The sequence below is a fragment of the Ctenopharyngodon idella genome, chromosome 1 (assembly GCF_019924925.1).
Source record: "Ctenopharyngodon idella isolate HZGC_01 chromosome 1, HZGC01, whole genome shotgun sequence".
In the NCBI taxonomy this organism is placed as follows: domain Eukaryota; kingdom Metazoa; phylum Chordata; class Actinopteri; order Cypriniformes; family Xenocyprididae; genus Ctenopharyngodon; species Ctenopharyngodon idella.
In genome coordinates this window covers 12,408,793-12,436,577 of record NC_067220.1, presented here as the reverse complement: position 1 = coordinate 12,436,577, position 27,785 = coordinate 12,408,793, and the positions used below count along the sequence as shown (strand labels likewise).

The window sequence follows — 27,785 nt, the reverse complement described above, 5'->3', positions numbered from 1 at the left end:
TTTATTTATTTATTTCAAAGGTTTCAGGGTTCAACTAATCATAACTTAAACAAAATGAATATGTCATTTTGTGGCATAAGGTGTTTCAATGGGGAAAATGATCACAAGGAGTCAATCAGTAATCAGCAGTGTTGGGGAAAGTTACTTTTAAAAGTAATGCATTACAATATTGCATTACTCCCTAAAAAAAGTAACTAATTGCATTACTTAGTTACTTTTTATGAAAAGTAATGGGTTTCATTACTTTTGTGCATAGGCGTAATTTGTGGATGGGATGGGTGGGACATGTCCCCACCACTTTTTGCCAGGGTCGACATTGTCCACTTTTTGAAGTGTCGACATTGTCCACTACCACTTTTTGAAACATCTCGCGGCTCGGATGTATCTAATACAAAAGAAACATCTCTAGTTGATTAGCAATTCATAAATAATAGGCGATCTGGCGCTGGGATGTTGTTTTTGAAATCATGTTGAGTGCTCGTTGCCGCTGTTATCAGTGGTGCAACAGTGTTCTCTTGGCGCTCATGCACAGTGCGCAGTCTTCACACGAACAAGCGCTTCAATCTACTGCTTAACACTGTTGTGGAGACTCTCTATTCGTTTCGGTGGAATCACAAAACAAAATGCACATAATCGCGTCCCTGCTCTTGATATACATTCACTGATGAACATCATTGGTTTTAATGAGAAAAAATTAAATAAATTATACGAGGGTGAATTAGAACCCAGAACCTCTGGCACGCTGAACAAAATTTCTACCACTAGTCCATCAGGACAATCTAATATTGAATGTGAATCCACGTATTCACTGATTAATTTAAATACTCTCAAAACTAACAATTATAGTAGATGTAAGGAAACTACCATATTAAACATGTGGTCTATGTCAATAAATCTTGTGCATTTATTATTGTAATGATACAATTACAATGCCTAAATGCCTATTCACATTTAGTCTAGAACTACAATAACCATCATGTTCACACAGCACACACAACACCTCTGGACTTTATTTCTCTCAACATGGGGACAGGAGAAATGTCAGTCAATAAATGTGAAAAAGTAACTTAGATATTTTGTTGTAAAATGAAAAAGTAATGCATTACTTTACTAGTTACTTTAAAAAGTAAACTGATTACGTAACTCAAGTTACTTGTAATGCGTTATCCCCAACACTGGTAATCAGAATTAGTAATATATTGGTGATTTTACATGCACTCACAACTTCCACAATGCATTCATTCTATTGCAGTCTGATTTAAATGAACTGATTTAAATTACTCTTGTGGCGTATGGCAGTTCCACTAAACTGTGTGAAACTAGGGCTGAAAATAAGCGACAAGTAAAGCTTTCACTGTGTGTTTAAAAAGTGCATTGCGACCGATTTTTCTAATCATAAATAATGCAGCCTGTTTAACTTATGCTTAACGAATTTGTATGTGAGTGAGAACAAAGAAAGAAAAAAAAAATTATGTTTGACCATCACTATAAGACCATAAGGGATCCGATCAGACAAAAATAAAAATGGCATGACATTACATTAAAAAATAACTAAATCAAAATTACAGTAATAGGCTATAATAATTAGTATCAGATACCACAGAGGTCTGAAACTTTGTATGTGAGTTTTTAAAGCACCCAACAAATTGGATGAGCTCCAACAAGGCAAAATAGTGTCCAAATTTCATCAAAACCACAACATAATTTTTCATCTGTCAAGGGGCAAAGTAAAAAAATAATAATCATAGCATATGGCAAAAAATGGATAAACCTCTTCAAAGGATAGTTGCTAAATCACATAAGTTTATAATAATCACTGAAATAGACAGTTCAGTGGTGCAGAGTGCAAATTTGAGATTTATATAAAAATGTATTTTCTGTGTACCACATTTACAAAGAATCTCTCTTTCTGTATGATTAATAGATGTGTCAGACTTTTCCATGAAATAATCTCATTCACTTTATGAACCTGCATGAATCAGCGCTGAGCTGAATAATGGAGTTGTTCAAACTTGTCATGTTTGTTCTTCAGATCAGACTTTTTTGTGTAAAGTTTAATTCAAAACACTGATATGCATGTAAATGCATGTATTAACTTCTGATCTGAAGACACATAGTGAATGGACTCACTACAGTCCTTTTATCAGACCCTCCCATAACCCTTTATGTAACCAGAACATATCCTGTAAATCTGTCATAACACTCAAACCCAACGGGGGAGGTGCCCCAAGCACTTTCAGTAAAAACAGAAAATATTATGTTACTGGCTGAAGGGAAAAAAAAGTGTTTAAGTAAAAAGCTGCAGGACGGAGTTGTTTGGACGTTGTGGAAGTTTTCTTGTGGGTATCTGACATCGCGCCTCCGGTGTGTTTGTGACTTTCTTCTGACGCATGTTGTAGGCTACATAAATGAGAGTAAGTGTTTTTACGTATAAAGGTTTTACATAGTGACTGTGTTATAATGCAACTTTGCGTGCTGGTCAGTGGTGGCATGTGAAATCAATAGTTTTTTTTTTTTTTTTTGCATTGTTTGGGGTCGTGCAAGGTGTTAAGTTATTTCAAATTGCGCTGCTTTGGTGTTTAGTTCGTGAAAAGCATCGATGTTTCTGAATGAATGTTTGATTTGAACGAATCGTTCTCGTGTACTTTCATGCACTCGCTCGTATCTTTCGTTTGCAGCAGCCTCTCCTTTCCTGTTTTGTTTCAAAAGAATGACAGGAACTAATGCATTCTGTGCATTTGTTCTTTACTGAACGAACTGAACGTTTGGACAAAACTGTGCTGATCGAAGGTCACGTGAATCAGTCTCGTTCACATAAGTGTGGAAACTGAAGGAAGTATTATGAATACTATTATGAAAGTAACTAATGACCAGTGGTGTAATGTAACTAAGTAATAATACTTCGTTACAGTACTTGAGTATTTTTTGGGAGAATCTGTACTTTACTTGAGTTTTTATATTTCTGTCAACTTTTACTTTTACTCCACTACATTTCCTAAATAAAATGTAAACTTTTACTCCGATACATTTTCCCAAAGCATTTTCGTTACTTACTACAAAATAAAGTCGGAAGAACACAGACTGCAATCAAGCATGTGCAAATAAGTGCTCGCACAACCGCAGTTGATTTCATTTTCCGGGTTGCGTCCTTTGCTGGAGCGGCTGAGAAGAGTGCGCTGTATGATACTGTACGAGAGCGGCCTCTAGAGGCGAAATAAAAACTCGTAGAGTTTGTTTTGACACGTGACGTGAGGCTGCGCGCTGCACAGAGCGGGATAGGCTACTTCAAAAACGGATTTAAAACATAGACAACAAATATGTTATACAGTGTACACTACAGTACATGTTTTCATATCATTATGAAGTAATTAGTTTGTTGACTAGATGCTGCATTAGTGGAGAACAGCAGTATGTTTGCCGTCGAGGCTGAGAGGATGCTAACATTAGTAGTACCTCAAGTGGTTAAAACAATGTGACAAAAACGCCAACTGTTTAATGTCACGGTTGTTACCATTAATTTGCATTAGTTTATATCCATTTGTTCGCTGTTATGCGTTCGTTATCCAGCGAAGTTGCATATTTAAACTGTATCCTGCATCATGCAGCGACAGAAACATAAATAATCAGAAATGTATTCGATTTCATTTTTTTTTATTTATTTTTTTATCGGCACTGTAACACATATTTTGTTTAGATAATCATCAAGTTTTCTAAAATAAAGGCAAATAATGTGTGAAAGTATACATATAATAGACCTATGCTATGCCTTTGTGTGTAAAGATGACAATTTTTAAGCATGAATGTTTGGATTTATATAAAATGGTAACACTTTACAATAAGAGTCCATTTGTAACATTAAATAAGGTTGATAAAAGTATTGTTCATTGTTAATTTCAACATTTACATTTTAACATTTTAAAGTTGTCTCTTACATTAGTTATAATGCACTATGAATTAACATGAATGATCAATGTATAATTAATATATTAGTATTTTTTATATTTAAAACTTACAATAAACATTTTGCCATTTTTTTTTTAATTCAAAGAAAACAAAATGTTAGAGTTAAAACTGAACACAATCTTGTACATTTACTTTCAATACTTAAGTACATTTAATATCAAAAAATTACTTTTCATACTTAAGTACAAAAAATATCACATACTTACTTTTACTCAAGTAATATTCTAAACAGTGACTTCTACCAAAGTCATTTTCTGGTAAGATATCTATACTTTTACTCAAGTATGGCTTTCAAGTACTTTATACACCACTGCTAATGACACATACTGTACAGTTGAATTCTCTGTTGTACTATATCTTGTGCATTTTGTCTTTACTCACACAAACTTGTCAGCAAGACTATTTTATGTGAATGCGAGTGCATTAGTAGGTAGTTGCTGATATAGGCACCGAAGTGGTCGAGCACCCACGGAAAAATATGAGATATTCTGTTCAAAGTATATATCAAATATCTAGCTATCTAGCTAGCTAATTATATTCAAGTGTACACAATAATGTTCCTCCAAAGCAGCTATCCAACTATCAAGGCTACTAACAGTGAACTTGGCAAAGCTGTGTATTGTCACACTTTTACAAATGCTCAAGGTAAAAAACTAAATTATAAACTAAAGATCTGACTTTAGAAACTAAAACTGATGCTTTACTCCCTTGGCTGTTTTTCTCCGATTGGGCACACTGAATTACATTAAAGAGTATGTTGAAATATAACTCAATCTCTCTAGTAAAATACCCTTTGGTCCTTTAAAAACATGAACTTTCACACACTGTAGTATATACGTGCACTAGTACTGTTGTGGGAATGAACAAAAGGGCCAAAGAAGAGTAAACTTTGACTTATGTTACAACTTGACCATGATTTAGCATGTTATGTTTTTATGGGTCTGATTTTGCGAATTTTGCGAGCTCATATAATAAAACGGCAGGCTTCCAGTCAGGGCGAAAAAAAAATTGAATAAATTTTTTTCCATGTAAATATCACTTCTGATTCTCTCATAGACTCATACTCTCATGAATCAGTGCAGTAGCTGAAATCCACATTGTTGTTCTGCTTATTGGTTCCATACAGTACTTTTTTCTACCATGTCATCTACCATGGGATACCAATCCTTTACGCTCATCATCAAAAATTAGGGAATTTAATGCATTTTATTGCAATTTAGTTTAATGAACTCATAAGCAATAAAGTTGACTTTGCTATTACTGGTTATACTTTCTGCTTGGGTATTAGTATCATATCATAGTGTAAAAGTATTTAATTTTGTACTGCTTTATTTATTTATTACATCTGTTTAAAAGTGCAGTAGAGTAGAGCAACAGGAGAGTGTGAAATGTATACTTTTAATACAAGTCGCTTTGAATAAAAGCTTCTGCCAAATGCATAAGTGTAAATGTTAAGTAAAAATACTTTAATTTGATTGAACTGGGGCAGAGGTGGAGATGAAGGAGTTCTGAATTTAATTCTGTACCACAGTTGTAACATTGAATGGAAGCTCATTAACTAGACCTCTACATGGAAATGCTCTTTTCCCCTTTAAAGACTGAATGAACCTTCACTCACATACTATAGTACGTTTGTGTCTTGTCATGCACATGAGGCTGAAAAGGAGTAAGCTGTGCTTGTACTTTGACTTGGCTTACACTCAACAAAGTTGTTCTGGTAATGATATTGTAGTCTACATTTTCATGGGTAAGAACGTGTTTATTGGTATTATCAGCTTATAGATCAAAGTAGCAATAACTCTTAATGTTGACCAGACTTATTTGACTGTCAGATATAAAATGGTTAAAGGGGGACTCAGTAATATTTCAAATCCATTTGTTTGGAAGTTAGTCAGACCGATACCAACAACAAACGTCTAACCAATCAGCATTAGGGGGCGTATGCCGGTCGAGGAGAGAGAAAGAGCACGAGGGAGATTTGAAAATAATAATAAAAAAAAAATGCAGAACGAGAGATGGGACATAATACAAAACAGCTCAAAAGAATATCACTGGAATGAAGGTTTATGCCTGGGCAAGCGCTTTACGACCCGCGTTTATATTAGAAAAGCTTTCCAGCGCTGGAGAGAGCTAAGTGGGAAGGCCTGAAAACAGACGCAGAGACTGCTTTGATCCCGCTCATGTGAATAACACTGGGTTTTGATTTGATCTGCTGTGCTGTTTGCGACTAACAACGAACACTTTGTATTTACTCTTGTGTGCTGTACGTTAATTTTTGTGCTTCCTTGTCGTTCGCTTATCAACTGCGCTTTATTTTTCGTGAAGCATTTTGTTGCGTGTCAGCTGTGATAAACAGACATCCACTCGCATTGCGTGTGTAACAGTGGCCAGATAGTGAGAGTTTTGCAGTTAAACTACTGCACGCTGATGACCTCTAGAGAATGAGGTGTTTAGCGTCATTGGTAGTGCATTTGCCTCACATGCCAGCAGCGGATGGGCCGGGGTTTGAGACCGATTTGGAGTAGGGTGGTTAATATTGGAGTGTGAGTTTTGGAGGCGGAGCAATGAAGAGAGGGGTGGCTTTGTTTGGGTTGATTTCAAATATCAACAATGTCCAACAGCGTAGTTCAAATACTACTTACAGCACCTTTAAGACTTTCTTTAAACTATTTCTACAAAAATTATGTGTGTATGTATTTTCATCTTGAGTCAAAATTTTCTTTTTATTAATTGATTTTTAAAGAAGATTATCACTCATGCATCCTCTATTCTGCCCCAACGTTAGCATTTTATCTTCTGATCAGTTTGTCTACAAAGTGCATTTCAGAAGCAATGTTGAAAAGTTCATTGCCAGTTGTTGCATTCAATTAAATACTGATGAAAAATATTGATGAAAGTGGTGTTTATAATCTAGATGATTGACATGCTCAACTTGTTTTGAGGTCTTTCAGTGGATCACTCTTGTTCCCTTGCTTTACCACAGGAGCCATGAACAGACACATTTTTCAGTCATGTGGCCAAATCTTGATAGTCCTTCTGCTGACGACTGTCCCAGTTGTTCAGAGTGGCAAGGTTCTTGTCTTTCCTGTGGATGGCAGTCACTGGGTCAACATGAACATCTTGGTTGAAGCACTTCATGCCAAAGGTCACAATATTACAGTCATTCGGATGGCAGACAGCTGGTACATCAAAGAATTCTCTCCTCACTACACATCAATCAATCTCAAGTCTGCAGGAGGATTTGATGAAGAATTCTTTGAGATGTTTGCATTCAGACTCATGACAATTCTGAGGCAAGGTTCCACCTGGGCTCGTCTAAGGCTGGAGATAGAGATGTGGGAAAGTTGTTTTGAGATGACGAAAACAGAGAGCGAGATGATAAACAGTATGATGGAAGACCAGCAGCTAATGCAGTCCTTTAGGGATGCCAAGTATGATTTGCTCCTTACAGATCCACTCTTGTTTGGAGGTGTTATTTTGGGCCACTACCTGAAGCTGCCCATTGTCTACAATGCCCGTTGGACAATGTATAGTGAGGCTCATTTTGCAATAGCTCCTTCTCCACTTTCTTATGTTCCTTTTCCAATGGTGGAGTTATCAGACCGCATGAGCTTTTTTCAAAGAGTGACGAATGTAGTGATGTACACAGTAGCTGAAGCACAAGGCGCGTTCCTGTTTGCTCCACATTATAACGCTCTTTGTGAACGGTTCATTGGCCCAGGAACATCCTACTTTACTTTAATTCAGAGTGCTGATCTGTGGCTCCATAGAGTTGATTTTATTTTTGAATTCCCGCGTCCCACTATGCCAAACATTGTCTACATGGGAGGTTTTCAGTGCAAGCCATCAAAGCCTCTTCCACAAGATCTGGAGGACTTTGTTCAGAGCTCTGGAGAGCATGGTGTCATCATCATGTCTCTGGGCACTCTCATTGGTCAGCTTCCTGATGATGTGGCAGAGGCAATTGCTGAAGCTTTTGCAGAACTTCCACAGAAGATCATCTGGAGGTACAAAGGAAAGAGACCATCTGCACTAGGGAACAACACCTTAATGATGGACTGGATGCCTCAGAATGATCTTCTGGGTCATCCTAAGACCAGAGCCTTTGTGGCACACGGAGGAACCAATGGAATTCAAGAAGCCATCTACCACGGGGTACCAATCATTGGATTTGGACTGATTTTTGACCAGCCTGATAATCTTGCAAAAATGAGAGTAAAGGGTGTAGCCAAGAATGTAGACTTTGCCACAGTGGATAAGGACTCCTTCCTTAAAACTATCAAAGAGGTCCTTTATGAGCCCTCTTATCGGGAGAACATGCAGAGGCTCTCAAGGCTTCACAAGGACGTCCCAGTGAAGCCTCTGGACAACGCCATCTTCTGGATTGAGTTTGTTATGAGGCACAAAGGTGCCGCTCACTTGCGCACAGAGTCTTACAAAATGCCCTGGTACTCTTATCACTCTGTTGATGTCATACTGTTCCTGCTTTCTGCTGTGGCACTCATAATCATGACCATATATGCAGTTATCAGATATTTCTGTTGTAGAATATGCATGAGAAAAACAAAAAACAAACTTGAATGACTTTACTTTTTTAATTTTGTTCAGGTAATAAGCAACTTAATTTCAGACATTTCCTGTATATTAATGACCAAAGCTTTCAATCAATATGATATTCATTTCAAATGGTGATCTATAGATGTTGATGTATTGGTTTGTGCACACGTTTTTTTTTTTTTTTTTTTTTTTTTATTGTTTTAGAATCTATTCTATATTTCATATATGAATTATGTGAGCTCTATCATGCTTTTAATTTCAATTAACTTGTGTGATTTTATTATCATTTAAGTTTTACTTTTCTTTTCTGTATGTTATTATTTCACCATCTCTATTCATTTGATTGTAATGTTGTTTGTTAGTGATTCTGTTTCATATTCTTGTGCTGAACATAAATGAATTAAACTTTCGATAAACTTTAGGGTCCAGTTCTCGCTATTAACATGCTTATTAACATGCATATTACTGGGATATTGGCAGTTTATTACTTATAAAGCACATATTAATGCTTTATTCTGCACGACCATATTCTACATCAATTAATCCCAATTACAACTAACTTACTAACTATTAATAAGCAGTTATTAGGAGTTTATTGAGGCAAAAGTCATAGTTAATAGTTAACAGTGAGAATTGGATCCTAAACTAAAGTGTAATCAAAGTTTTGAATTGAAACAGAAATTTTGAACGATTATATATAATTACATATAAACAAAACTTTTAAAAACTTTACATAATTGTTTCTTAGTTACTAATCAGCAGGTGAGCAAAGTTCATTAAAAATCAAAAACAAGTAATACAATGACCCCTTACAGTAGTGCTGACTTGGGACCACCCATTTCTATTAATTGGCAACTTTTAATTTTTAAGTTTATAAGATATTGAAGTATATGATGTGTACAGGCAAACACCACTCACATATTTTTAATAAAATGTAAAAATCTATTTTTTCTTTACTGTTGTAAGAATTTTATACCACGTAACTTCCAAAAAAACAAAACAAAAAAAACATCATGCTTGTTATTTGCAACAACACTGATTTACAGCACAAAACATACAGCGTGACCAGGTTAGCTCGATTATCCAAAGAATGACTCTTATGAGCCGATTCTTCGTAGTGGATCAGAACATAAAACGCTGTATCCCGCTTTTTGATCAAATGACTTTTAAGAGTCAGTTTAGTGAATCAAATGCTGAATTTGTAACCGTGCACTGTTACTATTTTTACCATAACGTTTTATGGCAGGAATTCATCAAAACACATACATCGTCACAGTCCAACCAATTTCCAAATGAGTCGATTCTTTTTAGTAAATCAATAACATGCATTGTGACCAGTGTAATCTAAATGATTTTCAGACGAATGACTCATTGGAGCCATTTCTTTTTTTAGTGAATAATGAAGATAAAGCTTGCTACTTAGACTAATGTGTTATGTTGTACTCAAGATGCATGAAGTTTAAATAGGTTACTGTATGTTGTTTAAATGACAGTATTAACTTAAAACTTGTGAGTTAGGAATTTTGTCAGTAGTTGCTATTTTGTAAAAAAAAAAAAAAAAAATGAACGACAAATATTTCACCATATTTTTTTGATTGTTTAGTTTGATAAAATAATTTATTTCAAATGTTTTATGTAATATATAGCACTGAGCAAGCAGAGACACAGTAAAATGGTTGTATCAAGCACACTCTTCTAGAATGTCCTCACTCTTAAGAAGCTTTGAGTAGTTCAGTTCATTTTGCTGAATCAGTTTGATCTGAATTTCCTATGGGGCATTTTACATGTTTTTATTATTATTATTATTATTATTATTATTAAGTTTTGGCTTTTTAAGTAGCTTCAGTGCACTTAGCTAGTCAACACAAAGGTAAAACTACACATAATTTTAAATGGTAGCTTATTAACTAGGGTTGTGCAGGTAAATGCCCTTTGCCCTGTTAAAGACTGTTAAATGAACATCAGCAAGCACAACGAGGCCAAAAGAGAGTAAATGCTTGTAGGTTTGTTAGTTACGCTACATTCAAGGCTAACCTGCTACATATTCATGGGTAAGAATATATTTTTTTATATATATATGAACAGCATAGAGATCACAAGGAACAATATTACTTAATATTACTAGTAGACATGTTTGCTGTTTCCACACCAATTAGAAAAAATAGAAAGTTTGAGATTTTTATTTGACATTTGCCTTGCCAAAGTTTTTTTTTAAATGTTCATATGGGTGATTTTTTTTTTTCTTTTTCTTTCTTTATTGCAGGTTTGAATGCCATCTAGTTAACACAAAACAGGTTAGTATATGTTCTTGGTTACTAGAAGTAAATGTTGTGTCTGGTCAAAAAATTGAATCAATATTGCTTTTTTCCATTTATTCTATAGACCTTATTTACCAGAGAAACAAGTGCGCCACCATCTTTAGAATATTGTCTTTGAACTTCCGTTTTTGCGGTAGCCCTGTATATTTCTATGGCATCGCTGTTGAAGAATAATTAGCTGGTGAAGTGGATTTACCTGTTGTAGAGTTAATGAAAGTTATCATGAGCATTGTTATGTTTAAAGCAGATTTCTTAACAAATGTCAGTAGACCGGGAAGATTTTAAAATGAGCAGTTCATTCATAAATACATAAGATCGCTGTGGAAATACAAGCCGGAAGTCAAAAGACAATGAGCGGGGCTCAAAAGGGGCGGGGCTACATAAGGTCTATAAGACAATCACCGTAAGGCTGGAATACACGACATAACTGAAAATCTGAACAGATTTTAAAACACTATAGGCATCATACACTTGCCAACTTTGGTTACAAAATATGGGCATCATACACTAAACGACAGAGTATTACACACAGACTTTCAAAATGTTCTGAACACTAAGTCTATTTTTTCAGTATGAGCGGCGTGTTTTTTTAAAACGGCAACAGCGTGACGAGGTGCCAAGTGTCTATTTCACGCTCGCTGTTTTTTACGGTCGTAGTCCTATTATAGTCTGAAACAACAACAAAATAAATGTAAATCTGTGCCCATCATATACTACACCATTTTCTGCAAAATCTGTAGACTGGCTCTGACTTTCAGTAACTAGCATTGACGTGTCCAAACTGCACATCGTGGTAAAAAACTCAGCAAAAGTTGTGTACTAGCTCCTTTGCTATGGCTTCTTTCAGTGCAACTGCCCTGCCGCAAAGCTTGCTAGCATTTCACTTCACTTCTGTTAAAAAATGTCACATTTTCAGATGCAATTTTGAATGAATAATTTATACTTTACTATTATTAAAACTTGACATATTCAACTGGTTCTACAAAGTCAGTCAGAACATTATTGTTACTCTGTTGCTTTACAGCAGGCGCCATGAACAGACAGATTTTTCAGATATGTGGTCAAATCACATTAACCCTTCTGCTGACGACTATCCCAGTTGTTCAGAGTGGGAAGGTTCTTGTCTTTCCTGTGGATGGCAGTCACTGGGTCAACATGAATATTTTGGTTGAAGCACTTCATGCCAAAGGTCATAATGTTACAGTCATTCGGATGCCAGACAGCTGGTACATCAAAGAATTCTCTCCTCACTACACATCAATCACTCTGAATTCCCCTGGAGGATTTGATGAACAATTCATTGAAACATTTGCATCCAGACTTATGGAGATTCTGAGGGAAGGTTCCACATGGGCTCGTCTGAAGCTGGAGATAGAGATGTGGGAAAATATTTCAAAGATGTTTAAAGTAGAAAGTGAGATGATAATCAGCATGTTTGAAGACCAGCAGCTAATGCAGTCCTTAAAAGATGCCAAATATGATTTGATTCTTACAGATCCCGTGAAGTTTGGAGGCATTCTGTTGAGTCATTATCTCAAACTGCCCATTGTCTACAATGTCCGTTGGACTGTTTACAATGAGGGTCATTTTGCAATAGCTCCTTCTCCACTTTCTTATGTTCCTTTACCAATGCTGGAGTTATCAGACCGCATGAGCTTTTTGGAAAGAGTGAAGAATGTTTTGATGTCCATCATAACTGAAACACAAGTTGCTTTTATGATTGCTCCAAATTATAATGCACTTTGTGAACGCTTTGTTGGTCCCGGAGTATCTTTCTTTACCTTAGTTCAGAGTGCTGATCTGTGGCTCCATAGAGCTGATTTTATTTTTGAATTCCCACGTCCCACTATGCCAAACATCGTCTACATGGGAGGTTTTCAGTGCAAGCCATCAAAGCCTCTTCCACAAGATCTGGAGGACTTTGTTCAGCGCTCTGGAGAGCATGGTGTCATCATCATGTCTCTGGGCACTCTCATTGGTCAGCTTCCTGATGATGTGGCAGAGGCAATTGCTGAAGCTTTTGCAGAACTTCCACAGAAGATCATCTGGAGGTACAAAGGAAAGAGACCATCTGCACTAGGGAACAACACCTTAATGATGGACTGGATGCCTCAGAATGATCTTCTGGGTCATCCTAAGACCAGAGCCTTTGTGGCACACGGAGGAACCAATGGAATTCAAGAAGCCATCTACCACGGGGTACCAATCATTGGATTTGGGCTGATTTTTGACCAGCCTGATAATCTTGCAAAGATGAGAGTAAAGGGTGTAGCCAAGACTGTAGACTTCGCCACAGTGGATAAGGACTCCTTCCTTAAAACTGTCAGAGAGGTCATTTATGAGCCCTCTTATCGGGAGAACATGCAGAGGCTCTCAAGGCTTCACAAGGACGTCCCAGTGAAGCCTCTGGACAACGCCATCTTCTGGATTGAGTTTGTTATGAGGCACAAAGGTGCCGCTCACTTGCGCACAGAGTCTTACAAAATGCCCTGGTACTCTTATCACTCTGTTGATGTCATACTGTTCCTGCTTTCTGCTGTGGCACTCATAATCATGACCATATATGCAGTTATCAGATATTTCTGTTGTAGAATATGCATGAGAAAGACAAAAAGCAAAAGAGAATGATTTTTAATTAAATTGACACAATGTGTGTATTCTATTTAGGATTAGAATCTCTGTAGCTGTATCTGTTCCTGTTAGACTATATTCAAACCTGTTTTTAGTCAATAAACGGGTCAATCTCTTAAAGGGTCAGTTCACCCAAAAATGAAAATTCGTCATCATTTACTCACCCTTATGTCGTTCCAAACCTGTAAGACTTTCGTTCATCTTCGAAACACAAATGAAGATATTTTTTAATGAAATCTGAGCAATTTCTGTCCTTTCTGTTCTCCATAGACAGCTACGCAACTACCACTTTGACGCTTCAAAAAGTTCATAAAGAGATTGTAAAACTAATCCATATGAATTGAGCGGTTTCCAAATTTTCTGAAGAGACACATTCGCTTTATATGCTGAACAGATTGAATTTAGGCTTTTATTCACTTGTAAACATTGATCAACTCACACATCAGTTGTGGTAAGCGGGAGATCAAGCACGTTTGAGCTTCAGCAAGAGGTTTGTTCTCGCACGTTATTCAGGTTCGGTTGAGCTTCTGTTTATGTTCGGTGATCAATGATTACATGTGAAATAAAGCCCAAATTCAATCTGTTCATCATATTAAGCGATCGTGTCTCTTCAGAAAATTTGGACTAAACCGCTCAATTCATATGGATTAGTTTTACGATCTCTTTATGAACTTTTTGAGTGTCAAAGTAGTAGTCGCATAGCTGTCTATGGAGGGACAGAAACCTCTCAGATTTCATTACAAAAATCTTCATTTGTTTTCCAAAGATGAACTAAAGTCTTACGGGTAGGGCCGTGACGATAACCGCATTACCGCAATACCGCAGTAATGAGATGCCTACCGCGGTGTTGAGGCCATCACCGTCATCACCGCACGTTTCTATGGTAACCAAGAGCTCCTGCACTCATCAGATTTATGCGGCTGCAGCTTGTTTGTGGTAATGGCGAAAAGAATGATTTGTTGAACATCCGCGAAAATTTTAAAGTATGTAAAATAGTGACTGGACTTAAACGTATCCTTTTATTAAAACTGAAGCTCTGCTTTGCCAAGAGACATTTCGAAACATTTCACCGGTTACTTTCGCTTTTGCTGCATAGACCTGATAACGGTAGGCTATCCTAACTGTCTTAATTTATTCCATTATTTCTCTTGTGGCCCGTAAATATAGTGAAACAAATGAGAAGAATAGTATTTCATGTTAAACAGGTTGTTTTTTTAAAGTCGGTGCTTGAAGTAAAGCTGCTCTTAATTTTCATTGATGACTGCAGTGTTAGGAAATATTATACACTGTTAATAATTTTAATTATAGGCCTATAATTCATTGTATAATAGACCTAAAAAATGTTTAGGCTATTAGCTCCTCTTAGAAAATATTTAATCTTTTATTATCCTGGTGATGCGCTATGAAATTATTGCGGGGCAAATTTATTATAATATTAAGCGGTTAACCGCCAAACCGCGTGATTTGTTGCTTATTCACCGCGGTAAGAAAAAATCTCATAACGTCACAGCCATACTTACGGGTTTTGGAACAACATGAGGGTGAGTAAATGATGACAGAATTTTCATTTTTGGGCGAACTAACCCTTTAATTAAAATTACATGTTTATATGGTGATTGATACATTTTGATTAATTCTAATCATTATATTTTTATGCAGTACACTATAATCTTTACTCTCTATGTACAAATCTTGTACAAACATATCTGTCATTTATTGTATACAGTATATCACAGCATTCAGTGGTCAGATATTTCCTAATATTCACCATCTTGCGTCTCAGTTATTGACTGTAGTGATACTGACCTCAGAGGTTTTCACTGTTAATATTACTCTAATGTAGTAGCGTTCTTCTCTGCTACTGATCACCCTGTCATCATTTATTTTGTAATAAAAAACAGCTGAACGTATAGTAATCCTTATTTACATTATATATGGAGCCCCTAAAGGGACGTGGTGGTGGGAAATATATGAGACGGGAGGAAAAAATATATTTCAAAACTTTTTGCGTTCCTCCGAGAAACTGCATTCTGTCGCAAAGAACTTAAAAGCTTTACGAGGGAACACAAAGTTTCTCGGGGGAACGCAAAACATTTGGGAGAGAATGCAAAAGCATTGACACATTTTCTTTTTTTAATATATATTTTAAAATGTAATTTATTCCTGTGATGGCGAAGCTGAATTTTCAGCATCATTACTGCAGTCTTCAGTGTCACATGATCCTTCAGAAATCATTCTAATATGCTGATTTGCTGCTCAAGAAACATTTCTTATTATTATCAATATTGAAAACAGTTGTGCTGCTTAATATGTTTTTGTGGAAACCATGATATATTTTTCAGGGTTATTTGATGAATAGAAAGTTTAAAAGAACAGCACTTATTTGAAATAGGAATCTTTGTAACATAATACATTTCTTTACTGTGACTTTGCTGAATAAAAGTATTAATTTCTTTAAATATTACTGACCCCAGATGCTTGAACTGTAATTTATAGGTTTCAATTATAGTGCAGTGGATTAATTGATAGTATATTGTTCATTAAATTGGGTGACCAGAAGAGCACAGTGCCTGTTGTCCCTTTCACATTATGTTGTGAGAGCAGAGTAGAAAGAAAAGGCCAAGTACCCATAATCCAGCACTTGATAGAACAAAAAAGAGCTCTTGTCAAAAGAGTTCTTATTATATCAGTGTCACATTAAAATTTCTAAGCATTAAAGTGGTTTACTAAAGGATGAAAACAGAGCATGACAGGAAATTTACACTCCAGTCTATCAAAGTAACGGATCAGGATTATTTGTAGTGCAAACTCTGTCTTGGCCAGATCTATGGTGCATTTAGCAGTCTTATAAACAGACACGATTGCAGCAAAAATGTCTCCCAAAGTTGTTATTGATGCATTGTGTTTTTTTTTTGTTTGTTTGTTTTTGACCTACCTGGACTTAATATTGTGCGAAATTGTTAACATTCTAATATCTAAATAGTTTTATGGCTTTCATTTTTTGTTGCAACTTGATAAAATCATTGTTTAATTAGATCACATGACTGTGACTTTAGTTTTTCTACTATTAGTCTCATTGTAATAAATTTACTGAATGCAATATCCACTTCTTTGCTCTTACTGAATTACTAAAAGAAACATGCTTTTACTGTACAGACAGCATAGTTAACTAAGCAAGTTCAATTGAAGTGGACACTTTGTAGCCTAGTATGGCATCACTTACAGTCAAAATATTAGGGCTACAGAAGAATGTATTTTTATATATAGGCAACAAAAATAAATATTAGATTAGAAGATAGACATATGCAACTAATTTTAAAATGTGCTTGTTCTCTTGCTTTGCAGCAGGAACTATGAATGTACAGGTTTTTCATGTGCTTGGGCCAATCATGCTAACCCTTCTGCTGACGACTGTCCCAGTTGTTCAGAGTGGGAAGGTTCTTGTCTTTCCTGTGGATGGCAGTCACTGGATCAACATGAACATCTTGATTAAAGCACTTCATGCCAAAGGTCACAATATTACAGTCATTCGGATGGCAGACAGCTGGTACATCAAAGAATTCTCTCCTCACTACACATCAATCAATCTAAAGTCTGCAGGAGGATTTAGTGAAGAACTCCTGGAGATGTTTGCATCCAGACTTATGGAGATTCTGAGGGAGGGTTCGATCTGGGCTCGTATGAATCTGGAGATAGAGATGTGGAAAAGTTCTTTGAAGATTCTTAAAACAGAAAGTGAGATGATAGTCAACATGTTTGAAGACCAGCAGCTAATGCAGTCCTTAAAAGATGCCAAATATGATTTGATTCTTACAGATCCAGCCATGTTTGGAGGGGTCATATTGGGTCATTATCTCAAACTGCCCATTGTCTACAATGTCCGTTGGACTGTTTTCAATGAGGCTCATTTTGCAATAGCTCCTTCTCCACTTTCTTATGTTCCTTTACCAATGCTGGAGTTATCAGACCGCATGAGCTTTTTGGAAAGAGTGAAGAATGTTTTGATGTACACAGTAGCTAAAGCACAAGTTGCTTTAATGATTGCTCCAACTTATAATGCTCTTTGTGAACGGTTCATTGGCCCAGGAACATCCTACTTTACTTTAGCTCAGAGTGCTGATCTGTGGCTCCATAGAGTTGATTTTATTTTTGAATTCCCGCGTCCCACTATGCCAAACATTGTCTACATGGGAGGTTTTCAGTGCAAGCCATCAAAGCCTCTTCCACAAGATCTGGAGGACTTTGTTCAGAGCTCTGGAGAGCATGGTGTCATCATCATGTCTCTGGGCACTCTCATTGGTCAGCTTCCTGATGATGTGGCAGAGGCAATTGCTGAAGCTTTTGCAGAACTTCCACAGAAGATCATCTGGAGGTACAAAGGAAAGAGACCATCTGCACTAGGGAACAACACCTTAATGATGGACTGGATGCCTCAGAATGATCTTCTGGGTCATCCTAAGACCAGAGCCTTTGTGGCACACGGAGGAACCAATGGAATTCAAGAAGCCATCTACCACGGGGTACCAATCATTGGATTTGGGCTGATTTTTGACCAGCCTGATAATCTTGCAAAGATGAGAGTAAAGGGTGTAGCCAAGACTGTAGACTTCGCCACAGTGGATAAGGACTCCTTCCTTAAAACTGTCAGAGAGGTCATTTATGAGCCCTCTTATCGGGAGAACATGCAGAGGCTCTCAAGGCTTCACAAGGACGTCCCAGTGAAGCCTCTGGACAACGCCATCTTCTGGATTGAGTTTGTTATGAGGCACAAAGGTGCCGCTCACTTGCGCACAGAGTCTTACAAAATGCCCTGGTACTCTTATCACTCTGTTGATGTCATACTGTTCCTGCTTTCTGCTGTGGCACTCATAATCATGACCATATATGCAGTTATCAGATATTTCTGTTGTAGAATATGCATGAGAAAGACAAAAAGCAAAAGAGAATGATTTTTAATTAAATTGACACAATGTGTGTATTCTATTTAGGATTAGAATCTCTGTAGCTGTATCTGTTCCTGTTAGACTATATTCAAACCTGTTTTTAGTCAATAAACGGGTCAATCTCTTAAAGGGTCAGTTCACCCAAAAATGAAAATTCGTCATCATTTACTCACCCTTATGTCGTTCCAAACCTGTAAGACTTTCGTTCATCTTCGAAACACAAATGAAGATATTTTTTAATGAAATCTGAGCAATTTCTGTCCTTTCTGTTCTCCATAGACAGCTACGCAACTACCACTTTGACGCTTCAAAAAGTTCATAAAGAGATTGTAAAACTAATCCATATGAATTGAGCGGTTTCCAAATTTTCTGAAGAGACACATTCGCTTTATATGCTGAACAGATTGAATTTAGGCTTTTATTCACTTGTAAACATTGATCAACTCACACATCAGTTGTGGTAAGCGGGAGATCAAGCACGTTTGAGCTTCAGCAAGAGGTTTGTTCTCGCACGTTATTCAGGTTCGGTTGAGCTTCTGTTTATGTTCGGTGATCAATGATTACATGTGAAATAAAGCCCAAATTCAATCTGTTCATCATATAAAGTGATCGTGTCTCTTCAGAAAATTTGGACTAAACCGCTCAATTCATATGGATTAGTTTTACGATCTCTTTATGAACTTTTTGAAGTGTCAAAGTAGTAGTCGCATAGCTGTCTATGGAGGGACAGAAACCTCTCAGATTTCATTACAAAAATCTTCATTTGTTTTCCAAAGATGAACTAAAGTCTTACGGGTAGGGCCGTGACGATAACCGCATTACCGCAATACCGCAGTAATGAGATGCCTACCGCGGTGTTGAGGCCATCACCGTCATCACCGCACGTTTCTATGGTAACCAAGAGCTCCTGCACTCATCAGATTTATGCGGCTGCAGCTTGTTTGTGGTAATGGCGAAAAGAATGATTTGTTGAACATCCGTGAAAATTTTAAAGTATGTAAAATAGTGACTGGACTTAAACGTATCCTTTTATTAAAACTGAAGCTCTGCTTTGCCAAGAGACATTTCGAAACATTTCACCGGTTACTTTCGCTTTTGCTGCGAAACTGTCTTAATTTATTCCATTATTTCTCTTGTGGCCCGTAAATATAGTGAAACAAATGAGAAGAATAGTATTTCATGTTAAACAGGTTGTTTTTTTAAAGTCGGTGCTTGAAGTAAAGCTGCTCTTAATTTTCATTGATGACTGCAGTGTTAGGAAATATTATACACTGTTAATAATTTTAATTATAGGCCTATAATTCATTGTATAATAGACCTAAAAAATGTTTAGGCTATTAGCTCCTCTTAGAAAATATGTAATCTTTTATTATCCTCACAGCACGTCAGTTATGCGGTGATGCGCTATGAAATTATTGCAGGGCAAATTTATTATAATATTAAGCGGTTAACCGCCAAACCGCGTGATTTGTTGCTTATTCACCGCGGTAAGAAAAAATCTCATACCGTCACAGCCATACTTACGGGTTTTGGAACAACATGAGGGTGAGTAAATGATGACAGAATTTTCATTTATATGGTGATTGATACATTTTGATTAATTCTAATCATTATATTTTTATGCAGTACACTATAATCTTTACTCTCTATGTACAAATCTTGTACAAACATATCTGTCATTTATTGTATACAGTATATCACAGCATTCAGTGGTCAGATATTTCCTAATATTCACCATCTTGCGTCTCAGTTATTGACTGTAGTGATACTGACCTCAGAGGTTTTCACTGTTAATATTACTCTAATGTAGTAGCGTTCTTCTCTGCTACTGATCACCCTGTCATCATTTATTTTGTAATAAAAAACAGCTGAACGTATAGTAATCCTTATTTACATTATATATGGAGCCCCTAAAGGGACATGGTGGTGGGAAAATATATGAGACAGGAGGAAAAAATATATTTCAAAACTTTTTGCGTTCCTCCGAGAAACTGCATTCTGTCGCAAAGAACTTAAAAGCTTTACGAGGGAACACAAAGTTTCTCGGGGGAACGCAAAACATTTGGGAGAGAATGCAAAAGCATTGACACATTTTCTTTTTTTAATATATATTTTAAAATGTAATTTATTCCTGTGATGGCAAAGCTGAATTTTCAGCATCATTACTCCAGTCTTCAGTGTCACATGATCCTTCAGAAATCATTCTAATATGCTGATTTGCTGCTCAAGAAACATTTCTTATTATTATCAATATTGAAAACAGTTGTGCTGCTTAATATGTTTTTGTGGAAACCATGATATATTTTTCAGGGTTATTTGATGAATAGAAAGTTTAAAAGAACAGCACTTATTTGAAATAGGAATCTTTGTAACATAATACATTTCTTTACTGTCACTTTGCTGAATAAAAGTATTAATTTCTTTAAATAGTACTGACCCCAGATGCTTGAACTGTAATTTATAGGTTCCAATTATAGTGCAGTGGATTAATTAATAGTATATTGTTCATTAAATTGGGTGACCAGAAGAGCACAGTGCCTGTTGTCCCTTTCACATTATGTTGTGAGAGCAGAGTAGAAAGAAAAGGCCAAGTACCCATAATCCAGCACTTGATAGAACAAAAAAGAGCTCTTGTCAAAAGAGTTCTTATTATATCAGTGTCACATTAAAATTTCTAAGCATTAAAGTGGTTTACTAAAGGATGAAAACAGAGCATGACAGGAAATTTACACTCCAGTCTATCAAAGTAACGGATCAGGATTATTTGTAGTGCAAACTCTGTCTTGGCCAGATCTATGGTGCATTTAGCAGTCTTATAAACAGACACGATTGCAGCAAAAATGTCTCCCAAAGTTGTTATTGATGCATTGTGTTTTTTTTGTTTGTTTGTTTTTGACCTACCTGGACTTAATATTGTGCGAAATTGTTAACATTCTAATATCTAAATAGTTTTATGGCTTTCATTTTTTTGTTGCAACTTGTTTAATTAGATCACATGACTGTGACTTTAGTTTTTCTACTATTAGTCTCATTGTAATAAATTTACTGAATGCAATATCCACTTCTTTGCTCTTACTGAATTACTAAAAGAAACATGCTTTTACTGTACAGACAGCATAGTTAACTAAGCAAGTTCAATTGAAGTGGACACTTTGTAGCCTAGTATGGCATCACTTACAGTCAAAATATTAGGGCTACAGAAGAATGTATTTTTATATATAGGCAACAAAAATAAATGTTAGATTAGAAGATAGACATATGCAACTAATTTTAAAATGTGCTTGTTCTCTTGCTTTGCAGCAGGAACTATGAATGGACAGGTTTTTCATGTGCTTGGGCCAATCATGCTAACCCTTCTGCTGACGACTGTCCCAGTTGTTCAGAGTGGGAAGGTTCTTGTCTTTCCTGTGGATGGCAGTCACTGGATCAACATGAACATCTTGATTAAAGCACTTCATGCCAAGGGTCACAATGTTACAGTCATTCGGATGGCAGACAGCTGGTACATCAAAGAATTCTCTCCTCACTACACATCAATCAATCTCAAGTCTGATGGAGGATTTGGTGAAGAATTCCTGGAGATGTTTGCATCCAGACTTATGGAGATTCTGAGGGAGGGTTCGATCTGGGCTCGTATGAATCTGGAGATAGAGATGTGGAAAAGTTCTTTGAAGATTCTTAAAACAGAAAGTGAGATGATAGTCAACATGTTTGAAGACCAGCAGCTAATGCAGTCCTTAAAAGATGCCAAATATGATTTGATTCTTACAGATCCAGCCATGTTTGGAGGGGTCATATTGGGTCATTATCTCAAACTGCCCATTGTCTACAATGTCCGTTGGACTCTTTACAATGAGGCTCATTTTGCAATAGCTCCTTCTCCACTTTCTTATGTTCCTTTTCCAATGCTGGAGTTATCAGACCGCATGAGCTTTTTGGAAAGAGTGAAGAATGTTTTGATGTACATCATAACTGAAACACAAGTTGCTTTAATGTTTGCTCCAACTTATAATGCTCTTTGTGAACGGTTCATTGGCCCAGGAACATCCTACTTTACTTTAATTCAGAGTGCTGATCTGTGGCTCCATAGAGTTGATTTTATTTTTGAATTCCCACGTCCCACTATGCCAAACATCGTCTACATGGGAGGTTTTCAGTGCAAGCCATCAAAGCCTCTTCCACAAGATCTGGAGGACTTTGTTCAGAGCTCTGGAGAGCATGGTGTCATCATCATGTCTCTGGGCACTCTCATTGGTCAGCTTCCTGATGATGTGGCAGAGGCAATTGCTGAAGCTTTTGCAGAACTTCCACAGAAGATCATCTGGAGGTACAAAGGAAAGAGACCATCTACACTAGGGAACAACACCTTAATGATGGACTGGATGCCTCAGAATGATCTTCTGGGTCATCCTAAGACCAGAGCCTTTGTGGCACACGGAGGAACCAATGGAATTCAAGAAGCCATCTACCACGGGGTACCAATCATTGGATTTGGACTGATTTTTGACCAGCCTGATAATCTTTCTAAAATGAGAGTAAAGGGTGTAGCCAAGACTGTAGACTTCGCCACAGTGGATAAGGACTCCTTCCTTAAAACTGTCAGAGAGGTCCTTTATGAGCCCTCTTATCGGGAGAACATGCAGAGGCTCTCAAGGCTTCACAAGGACGTCCCAGTGAAGCCTCTGGACAACGCCATCTTCTGGATTGAGTTTGTTATGAGGCACAAAGGTGCCGCTCACTTGCGCACAGAGTCTTACAAAATGCCCTGGTACTCTTATCACTCTGTTGATGTCATACTGTTCCTGCTTTCTGCTGTGGCACTCATAATCATGACCATATATGCAGTTATCAGATATTTCTGTTGTAGAATATGCATGAGAAAAACAAAAAACAAACTTGAATGACTGTTGTTGTTTTTATTATTATTATTATTATTTAATTTTTGTAAATTAAATTAATTCAACAATATGATTTCTATTTGGTGGGTTACACACTACAAATCCTGTAACAAATCTGTACATTAGAGGGTATGTGAAACCCTTTCTTTATACAATTATGTGTCTGTTCTATCCATGTACACTCAGTTTGAATGTTTACATTTCTCCTGGGGTGAAGACTTCATCAATATACACAGAATTTATGTATATACAGATTACAATAAACAATAAAAGAAGCTAAGGGTTTTGGTTGTCTTGTCAGATCATATAATATATCTCATAAATATCTCAATTAAAAAAAGCATAAAATGACTTTGGATTCAGACCACATACTTGTATATGTGGTTTACAGGGAGTCTCTATAGGCGTAATGGTTTTTATACTGTACAAACTGTATATTCTGTCCCCTTACACTAACCCTACCCATAAACCTACCCTTCACAGAAAACTTTTGACATTTTTTTAATTAAAAAAACAAATAAACATTTGTGTCCTCATAAACAATATATACAAGAACACATACACACACAAAATGCCAATTTAAAGCCTAAATTGCACAAAAGTATATATGATTGAGATATATTAGGAATTGCAGTTAAATTTAGTAATAACAATAATAACTAATTAATCTTTTATTTCTGTAACTTGACTAAGCAGGACATAAGAGGGTCCCTATATGGATTATACTGTACCTCTCTAGGTGGGTCCTAACATGAAAAAAGTTTGTGAACCTCTGCTCTAAAGAGTTGGAAGTGTTCAAGGTACCTTTAATGCAAAACAGCTACACACGCAAGAAGCCAGTAAAAAACCCAATGTCATCCTTATTTATAATGGAAAACCATATTATTATATCACATTGAATATAAATATTCATATTAGTTGTTGCACTCATGGAAGTAATGTTTAAAGAGGTACTAACTAGTCCAAAAAACTAGATAACCATGGCACATTTATTAATTAAAAAGCTTTTTTTTTTTTTTTCCGTCTCACAGCTACATACAAAACGTTACGATATCTCTTCAACACGTTTCAGCATAAGCCTTCCTCAGGGAGAGTCACATGACAGCAGAAAGCTGATGATGTGATTTACTGAATAAATAATATTACTGTTACCTGTGAAAAGCTTGCGTGTTACTCTCCAACATTGGTCATTGTTTAGGGTATAATTGAAAACTTTATAATTTGTAGGTCTCAGACTTTGTTGGATTAATGCATTTGCAGACTGTTGAAGAGAAAGCGAAGTATTTATTTTTATTTTTTATTTATTTATTTATTTATATTATTATTATTATTATTAATGGGTTAGTCCAACCAAAAATTGAAATGTCATCATTTACTTAACTTCATGTTGTGCCAAAACCCAAACAGTAAAGGGAGTTCTAGTTTGTACCATAAATATAATGTTGAATAGTAACTCATTAACTAGATTTTTGAATGTAAATGCCCCTTGCCCTTTAAAGATTCTTAAACGAACCTTCACTCACATACAGTACATTTAAATAGCTGCTGGCATGAATAGCAAGGACAAAGGCTTTGCTTGTCGTTGGATGACGTGGACTCCTTTCAACAAAAGTTAACCTAGTGATTTTTTTTTATTATACACAATGATGGGTGAGATTTTTTCTCTCTCTCTCTTTGTGATTATTGAATAATTTTGGATTGAGTGTGTATTGTGATTCATGTTTATATTGCTGTGAAATATTTGAATTTTCCCTAAGCAAATAAATATGGGTCCTGTGTAAATTAAGGATGTCAATAATTTTTTGTTGTTTGTTTGTTTTTGGAGTTAATGCAATTAATTTAACATTTTTATATGCTGACATTTGCCTCTATATTTCCTCTATAGATTCAGTTTCATTGTATATAGTTTCTTTTTAAAGAAAACAAGAATGATATACTGTATCTTAACCATAACTATTTAAATTTACAAATACTGTACTTAATATAGAATTGTATCTTTTCTTTCCTTCCTTTGTGATAGGTACTATGAATGGACAGGATTTTAATGTGCTTGGGCCAATCATGCTAACCCTTCTGCTGACGACTGTCCCAGTTGTTCAGAGTGGGAAGGTTCTTGTCTTTCCTGTGGATGGCAGTCACTGGGTCAACATGAACATCTTGGTTGAAGCACTTCATGCCAAAGGTCACAATGTTACAGTCATTCGGATGGCAGACAGCTGGTACATCAAAGAATTCTCTCCTCACTACACATCAATCAATCTAAAGTCTGCAGGAGGATTTAGTGAAGAACTCCTGGAGACGTTTGCATCCAGACTTATGGAGATTCTGAGGGAGGGTTCGATCTGGGCTCGTCTGAAGCTAGAGATGGATTCGTGGCAAACTTTTTTAGGGATGCTTGAAGTAGAAAATAAGATGATAATTGACATGTTTGAAGACCAGCAGATAATGCAGTCTTTAAAAGATGCCAAATATGATTTGATTCTTACAGATCCAGTCAGGTTTGGAGGCATTCTGTTGAGTCATTATCTCAAACTGCCCATTGTCTACAATGTCCGTTGGACAGTTTACAGTGAGGCTCATTTTGCAATAGCTCCTTCTCCACTTTCTTATGTTCCTGCTCTAATGGTGGAGTTATCAGACCGCATGAGTTTCTTGGAAAGAGTGAAGAATGTTGTGATGTACATCATATCAGAAGTACAGCTAGCTATCATGATTACTCCAAATTATAATGCACTTTGTGAACGGTTCATTGGCCCAGGAACATCCTACTTTTCTTTACTTCAGAGTGCTGATCTGTGGCTCCATAGAGCTGATTTTATTTTTGAATTCCCACGTCCCACTATGCCAAACATCGTCTACATGGGAGGTTTTCAGTGCAAGCCATCAAAGCCTCTTCCACAAGATCTGGAGGACTTTGTTCAGAGCTCTGGAGAGCATGGTGTCATCATCATGTCTCTGGGCACTCTCATTGGTCAGCTTCCTGATGATGTGGCAGAGGCAATTGCTGAAGCTTTTGCAGAACTTCCACAGAAGATCATCTGGAGATACAAAGGAAAGAGACCATCTGCACTAGGGAACAACACCTTAATAATGGACTGGATGCCTCAGAATGATCTTCTGGGTCATCCTAAGACCAGAGCCTTTGTGGCACACGGAGGAACCAATGGAATTCAAGAAGCCATCTACCACGGGGTACCAATCATTGGATTTGGGCTGATTTTTGACCAGCCTGATAATCTTGCAAAGATGAGAGTAAAGGGTGTAGCCAAGACTGTAGACTTCGCCACAGTGGATAAGGACTCCTTCCTTAAAACTGTCAGAGAGGTCATTTATGAGCCCTCTTATCGGGAGAACATGCAGAGGCTCTCAAGGCTTCACAAGGACGTCCCAGTGAAGCCTCTGGACAACGCCATCTTCTGGATTGAGTTTGTTATGAGGCACAAAGGTGCCGCTCACTTGCGCACAGAGTCTTACAAAATGCCCTGGTACTCTTATCACTCTGTTGATGTCATACTGTTCCTGCTTTCTGCTGTGGCACTCATAATCATGACCATATATATGGTTATCAAGTATTTCTGCTGCAGAATGAGAAAAACAAAAAACAAGCTACAATAATGAGGATGAAAATGTAATAGTGCAATGTATTAGCATTCGCGTTTCTTGCATTACTTTCCTATTTTCTGTTTTGTCAGAGAATACAATGAAATCTTTTAATCTTGTATTGTGTTATGTGAACATTATACAACATTTGTTTTTTGTTTTTTTGATCTATCTATCTATCTATCTATCTGTTTATCTATCTATCTATCTATCTGTCTATCTATCTATCTATCTATCTATCTATCTATCTATCTATCTATCTATCTATCCATCCATCCATCCATCCATCCTCGTGGAAATATATTTAGGAAATAACAAATATTTTACTACCTGCTCAGTTAGCTGTAGTATGTGCATTTTTACAGTATGTTATACCTTTTCTTTCCCAAAAGGTATTTTTGTCAATGGTAAACAACAAACACATTTCATTACTTGACATATACACATGTCTTATTTTGAAGAATGACACAAGCAGTAGTGACAGCTCCACTGGGGCAACCTGTGATTGTGATTATGTATTGCTCAAGAGCACAGTGGTGGTAGATGTCTCCAGTTTATGATTCACATCTATGACCTTTGTGTAAGCAGCCCAGATTAGGATAGAATTTTAGATCCCCTAAAGCAGGCTTTTCAAGTACATCACTTCACATGTTTGTGTTTGTCTGTATACAAGTGGTGGGATTTTTCATTACAGTTTTTCTCATTTGCGTTCGCTCAGTATTCATTGGCAAATTTACTGACTTGGTTTTGAAGCATTAACTACAGTTTTTTACAATTCCTAGGACACATTTGTCAGCACTAAAGTCACTTTTTCAAAACCCTTCACACAGTTCTCCTAACCAATTTTCAACTTGGCACAGCAGTTAATTTCACAT

At 36.6% G+C, this 27,785-nt stretch overlaps 2 protein-coding genes across 22 annotated transcripts in view; one reads left to right on the top strand and one right to left on the bottom strand.

Moving 5' to 3' along the window:
- The window catches only part of elfn1b (extracellular leucine-rich repeat and fibronectin type III domain containing 1b), a 115,062-nt gene that overhangs the window by 41,260 nt on the left and 46,017 nt on the right, over positions 1-27,785 (bottom strand). The gene's annotated exons all lie outside the window — the stretch shown is intronic.
- On the top strand, positions 2,174-27,050 carry LOC127510138 (UDP-glucuronosyltransferase 2A2-like). 18 transcript variants are annotated; one of them, XM_051889730.1, is made up of 4 exons: positions 2,185-2,414; positions 10,784-10,814; positions 11,863-12,711; positions 17,664-21,467. In XM_051889730.1, the coding sequence occupies exons 3-4, from the start codon at positions 11,871-11,873 to the stop codon at positions 18,416-18,418; spliced, it is 1,596 nt and encodes a 531-aa protein (XP_051745690.1). In that variant the 5' UTR covers positions 2,185-2,414; positions 10,784-10,814; positions 11,863-11,870; the 3' UTR covers positions 18,419-21,467. The 18 variants fall into 18 exon arrangements, with proteins under 18 accessions (XP_051745599.1, XP_051745617.1, XP_051745586.1 ...); XM_051889754.1 differs by lacking the exons at positions 2,185-2,414; positions 17,664-21,467 and adding exons at positions 10,334-10,571; positions 23,020-23,596 and having other exon boundaries at positions 11,863-13,169; XM_051889719.1 differs by lacking the exon at positions 2,185-2,414 and adding an exon at positions 10,441-10,571.